The 6,098-nt window shown below is 41.2% G+C and overlaps 2 protein-coding genes across 2 annotated transcripts; one reads left to right on the top strand and one right to left on the bottom strand.

Annotated features, from left to right (window-relative positions):
* Nucleotides 1-786: 786 nt before the first annotated feature.
* On the top strand, nt 787-4,713 carry Oseg5 (intraflagellar transport protein Oseg5). The gene is made up of 9 exons (XM_017634434.1): nt 787-1,139; nt 1,224-1,501; nt 1,558-1,736; nt 1,836-2,063; nt 2,149-2,528; nt 3,092-3,261; nt 3,321-3,804; nt 3,867-4,158; nt 4,234-4,713. The coding sequence occupies exons 1-9, from the start codon at nt 955-957 to the stop codon at nt 4,525-4,527; spliced, it is 2,490 nt and encodes an 829-aa protein (XP_017489923.1). The 5' UTR covers nt 787-954; the 3' UTR covers nt 4,528-4,713.
* Nucleotides 4,525-6,084, bottom strand: LOC108378140 (glyoxylate reductase/hydroxypyruvate reductase-like). Its single transcript, XM_017634435.1, has 3 exons — nt 5,577-6,084; nt 5,331-5,456; nt 4,525-4,735 (listed from the first exon to the last, which is right to left on the bottom strand). The coding sequence occupies exons 1-3, from the start codon at nt 5,869-5,871 to the stop codon at nt 4,617-4,619; spliced, it is 540 nt and encodes a 179-aa protein (XP_017489924.1). The 5' UTR covers nt 5,872-6,084; the 3' UTR covers nt 4,525-4,616.
* Nucleotides 6,085-6,098: the final 14 nt, after the last annotated feature.

Below are 6,098 nucleotides of genomic sequence, written 5' to 3'. Positions count from 1 at the left end.
TCTCAGATAAAAATTTAAGAGTACCTTTAATTTCTTCATGAGGCAATGATCTGAGGTACCACCTTTCCTTCAAAAAAAAAAAAAGAATTATAGAATCGGTTAACGTGGTCCAAAGATACACAAAAAAATATATTCCGACGAATTGTTAACTTTTTTTTGAAGTCGGTTAATAAAAATTGTCAAACTTCAACTATTATTTATTTAAATATTTTTAGCTGCACAGCTTGCGAATAGTCAGTTCAAATGAAATTATAATTCATAGGAACAACATCAACGCAGACATACCCCACAGGGCCTCTGAAAACAAATACTATTTAATTCAGTTACCAACTCCTCATTTTCGCCAAATACAAATATAAACTCTCGTGATACATATGTATATCCAAAGGAAATAGTTTTTATTGTAAGCACCTACGATTTCCCTAATCATCAAAAAAATCTGTAGGAAAAATCTGGTCTACTATTTTGAACAAATATTTTTTTTTTGCTCTGAATCCACGAATTCACATTGGACCCACATTATGAGTTCAAAAAATGTGACATCGCCACCTCGAAAATACATAAAAGTTTTTGATGAAAAGGAGAAAATTGTAAGATTTGGTCGCCATATTGGATTGGTAATTTTGAATTTCAGAAATCTGACATAATGAATTAGACGCTTAACAGTACTAAAGTTTTATTTTTATTATTTTTTTTTTTTTGAATTTCAAACTGTGTCGTCATTGCAGAGTACCATGGATATATGGAAGCACATTTGTTTTTTCCACCCCACAGGTTGCTATGAATTCAACAGGTGGCCACCACGTCCAAGCGCTAGGGGTAGTTTTTCTTACTTCTAATTGTTGCAACATTTAAGTATCCACGGCAACACCGCAGGACAAACAAACCAAAAACATACCAGGAAAATTTTGGCCATAAAAAGTTGGCGTATACTTCTGCAGAAATAATTCCAAGATGCGTTTAAAAACTCATATTTGCAAGCGAACATCCGACAACAATAATGTCGATTATCGTCTACAAAATTCGGCAACACAAAGAAGTTCAAGTGGCCAAAAAGATGCGGGAAACAATGGAAAAACAAATATTTCACCGCTGAGCTGCGCGGATTGGAGTAGCAATGAGGAGATTTATTTTGTGAGGTAAGTGGCTGGATGAAGAAACTATGACAAGAATTAGCTGCTCACAATTAAAATAATTTGTTTTTTTTTTTATCCATAAAAAAGTGATGATCATCAGATTTACAAATGGAGCGCCGCTACACGCGAATCGGTCGAAGTGGCCAAGCTACCCGACGATTTCATACCGACCGACTTACATTGGCTACTGTTGGGCGGACGCAGCAGTGGTGGTGGCAAAGGCAGCGATACGCTACTCATCTGCAGCAGTGATGGCCGTTTCATTATTTTGAATAAAAGCGCGCGAGTGGAGCGCAATATTACGGCACATAGCGCAGCAATAAGCACCGGACGTTGGAGTCCCGATGGTGCAGGGCTGCTAACCGGTAAGCACGTTGGCATTATATTTACTTCATTACTCTTTCCACTGAAATGCTTACAGCTGGCGAGGATGGTGTCATAAAGATTTGGTCACGCTCAGGAATGCTGCGCTCCACGGTCATACAAAGTGATGACCCAATTAGCTGCGCACGCTGGGCGCCCAATTCTACTTCAATTGTTTTCTCTCAGGGTTCTTACATGTCTATTAAACCGCTGGCAGCGAATAGTAAACTGACAAGGGTACGTTTCATATTTCGTCGAGATACTATGCCAATTTTTTTTTGCTAGCTCAAATACATGTTAATAAAATTTTCAAAACATTTTCCTCTCCTTCGCCAGTGGCGCGCTCATGATGGTCTCGTGCTTTCTCTCAGCTGGTCTACCCACTCGAACATCATTGCCTCGGGTGGTGAAGATTTTCGCTTTAAGATTTGGGATTCGCAAGGTGCGAATTTGTTCACCAGCTCTGCGGAGGAGTATGCAATCACGTCCGTGTGCTTTAACTCTGAGAAAGATGTGCTTTTGGTCGGCTCGTTCAATATGTTAAAACTTTGTTCCAGTGCGGGTGTAAGTAGTAAATACAAATGTATACTTATTTAGTGACGAAGGCTGCACTATCCTACTCGCATTTTTCTATTCCTTTTACCCACAGTGGTCTTACATTTGCACTCGCTTCAGTGAACCTACCGTGGGTTCTTTCTACACCATGTCCTGGTCTTCTGATGGCACTCAAGTGGCCTGCGGCACCTCGACTGGCAATCTTGTTGTTGGATATACCATCGATCGACAGTTGATCTCACGTAATCTGAAAGCTACAACGACCGGCCGTAAAACCATCCTATTGCAGGATATCACAAATAGTAGCAGTGATGTTTTGGATTTTCCCGAGCGCATTATTAACTTCGGCCTAGGCTATGGTCATCTAATTGTGGCCACATCAAATCAATTGCATATCTACAATGAAAAGTATATCAATACGCCGATCATTATTGATGGAAGAACGGATGTGCGCGTAATTGAGGTGGGCAAGAAGTGAGTAAGAATTTGCCATAAAAGGTTTACGCACAAATCATTTTACTTCAAATTGTTGGAAAAAGAAATCTTAATGTAAATAACCAATTGAGGGAGTTTTCTACTGCAGAATAATCTGGAGAATCGGATTATGCTTAAGTTCTGATTCATTCGCACTGTCATTAACTATTGAGACACCTTCCGACAAAGCGAACACAATGCTGCCCAAAAACGTATTAGTAAAAAATTCAAAGCTCCAACTGAACTTCAAAGCATGTTTCCGTCCATTTTTTTTTTGTGGGTCTCCAGCCAAGGGTTAAGGTTGTTTTGACAGTGGAGAGTTAATTGAGATGTAGCAGTCAACTGTCGAATTTCAGTACAAAAAGTCTAAGTTAACAGACGAACGAGAGTTAATTCCTCAGTGTTAGAACGGCTCGAAATAAGAGCTCGTTTCAACTCAACTAGAATGAAGCCAAACTTAAGAACTTGGTTTTTTTTTATTTTGATTTCGATTTGATGAAACAGGCAAAAGTTTATTTGACTTATTTCACCATAATTTGTTTTGTTTTCTTCTTCTTAACAAGATTCTTCATGGTCTTGGATGCCACTTCAATTTGGGTTTACACCTACAATGGCCGCCTGCATTTGAATCCACGTTATCCAGGTATGCAAGCGCAAATACCGCTACTTACTTGGCGGGCAGTCTCCCTGGGACTCGACGTGCTGGCTGTACGAGATAATGCGGACAACACAGGTAAGTTAATTGCATATTGATCGACTTAATTTGCCACGCTTCTATTCGCTTCTTCCTAGTGATTCATATCTTCGATCTTACACCGGGCGCCTCACGTCAATACGAGCCGCACTCGCTGCGTGCAAAAACTCAGATTTCCGAGATCTCGGCATGTCGTGCAGGTACACTCGACGATCAGTATGTCGTGCTAATCGATAACAATCGTGAGTTGTACATCACTGAGACGCGTAATTTAAATGGCGGTAGTGGTGGGGGTGGCGGCGGCGGCGGCGGTGGTTTCAATGCTGTGGCAGCTGTGGGTAGCGGCACCGGTGGTGGAGGCGGTGGTGGTAGCGGCAACACAGATCGCAGCAGCAGCGGACGCACTTCGAATTGTGGCGAAGTTTACAAGATCGGCACACAGGTAACAACTGTTATGTGGGCCAGTGAAACGAATATTTTGGTGGGCGTTCACGACACTTGCTACAGCATTTGGTACTGCCCCGGCGAGGGAGCCGCCGATCCGACGCTAATTGCGCTAACAACTGTGACTGTGGATGCCACGTTAGTACTCACTCGTACAAGTAAAATAAATAAGGCAATTCGTAGTTAACTATTCGTTTCAGTGAATTCGGCAAGAGCATCACTCTGGAGACCTTTGAGGATGCCATTGTAACATTCCGTTGCGCTGGCGCTCTGCTGCCCGTCAACGTGAATATCTATTGCGAAATCTTGCACCGCACGCTGATGGAGGGACAGTGGCAGCAGGCTTTGAAGATCTGTCGCCTCGCTCAGAATGGCAACCTCTGGGCTACACTCGCAGCGATCGCAACGCGCAAAAATCAGCTGCAGATCAGCGAGGAGGCCTACTCGGCGGCATTGCAAATCGACAAAGTCAGTTACTTGCAGTACATTAAGGTGAGAAGCGAGATTTGAATGCGAGTGTTTTGGTGTCAAGCTTTTTACACACTCGGCCGAAATTTTTATCTTTAGGAATTGTCACCAGCCAGCCCTGAACAAATGGCGGAGAATTCCCTAATGTTGGGACGTCTGATCGAGGCAGAGACGATTTTATTGCACAACAAGAAATTCACTGAAGCTGTTGCACTCTGTCTGCGTATGCACAATTGGCATCGAGCGCTGGAGGTGGCGCAGAAGCATGAACCTGAACTGTTGGAGAAGGTGTTGGAGCAGAGACGGAAGTACTTGAAGGCGTTGCAACGCGATGAATGGGATGCGGTATTTCTGCCTTTCAAAGTGAAGGCAAATGACGACAAAAGCGAATAAAGTAACAAAGTTTTTTAATGTCATATATTACTTCGTATTTTCTATAATAACAACAAATGCAAAATATTTTTGTTAACATCAAATGGCACTTAATAAGCTGGACAAATCATCGGTTTACCATCCAGTGCGTTGAGTATATTATTAGCAGCTGTTAAGCCCATTTCAATTGTCGTTTGCATCGTCTGCGTGCCCAAATGGGGTATTACAACTGCAAAAATATTGAAGAAAAGAAAACAAATTAGAAACGGCGTAAAACTTGATGATGACTTGTTGAAATGCAAATCTAATTGATGTGAGTAGCTAGGCAGCACAATGTTGACACCTACTACTATATAAAATATTTAATTGGAGATGCGCAGGCGCACACTGCTTCCCTTCCATATAAAATGTGGGCAAAAATAGAATTATGCACGGAGTTAAACAAAAATTCGCTTCTTAGTAAAATTGAGGGCACTAAATTCAAAAATGCGATTTGTTTTTGGATAAATTTCATAATTTCACTGTAAATGCAGTTTGAAGTTGAAAATTTGGTTCTATTTTCAAAAGTGAGGTGTCAAATGACAGTGCTTGGTCTGTCGATGTGCAATAAAGTTTTTTGTTTTTGAAACGGGTTGCCACCTATTAAAAATTGTATTAAAATTATTTAATAAGTTTAATGAATTATATATTACAATATGGGTATCAATTGAAATGGTTTTGAAAATGCTTTACTTATAAACGACAGGCTTTCTTGAGAGACTAGAAAGTTTTTAACTGATTGAACTCCTTTGGGGTCAATATCTATTCATATTTTTGTTTCTTACCACAATTTGGCAATTTCAGAAGCGGATCGTCTGCTGGAAGTGGTTCCGGTGTCATTACATCCAAGCCCGCAGCGGCAATTTCACCAGTTTTCAAAGCATTGACGAGCGCAGGTTGATCCACAATACCTACGACAAAATTTATAAATAAAGTTTCATAAACATATACATAATATGAATTAAAATTGCGAAATTAATAATTTCCCAAAAAATTCTATACGAGCATTAGGTTGTCATTCAAATACCCACCTCCCCTGCCCACATTTACAAACACACAGTTCGTCTTCATTTGTTTGAATGCACCCGCATTAAATTTGCCGCGCGTCTCGGCCGTTAACGGACAAGCGACCACCAAGAAATCGCTTTCCCGCAGCAGTTGTTCGAAGGGAACGTGAATTGCGCCAAATGGATTTTCGCGCGGCGTGCGTGTATGGTATATGATTTTCGCTGCCTCCCAACCTTGCAAGCGCTTCGCTATAGCCTGACCAATACCACCAAAGCCAAGAAAGCCTACCACAGAACCGCGCACCTCTTGTCCCATCATCCAGTCGATACGCTCCGTGCGCCAAAGAGAACTTAGGCAGAGATGAAATAAAAGCGAGTGAGAAAAATTATTTAACAGCACAGCGAACTTTCCCAGTTGGCAATTCTAGTGCAAGCTTTAAAAGCTCCACTCGATAGCTTAATGTTAACGGTGCTGTTAAATCAGCTGGCAGCATTTGAGATAGCACATTAAAATTTGCTTGTGTCACCTCTAAATATTGTATGGCA

The sequence above is a fragment of the Rhagoletis zephyria genome, unplaced genomic scaffold (assembly GCF_001687245.7).
Source record: "Rhagoletis zephyria isolate East Lansing unplaced genomic scaffold, Rhagoletis_zephyria_1.1 Rzeph_scaffold_13442, whole genome shotgun sequence".
Taxonomy (NCBI): Eukaryota; Metazoa; Arthropoda; class Insecta; order Diptera; family Tephritidae; genus Rhagoletis; species Rhagoletis zephyria.
The sequence above is the reverse complement of the archived record's forward strand: the minus strand, read 5'-3'. Positions and strand labels throughout refer to the sequence as shown.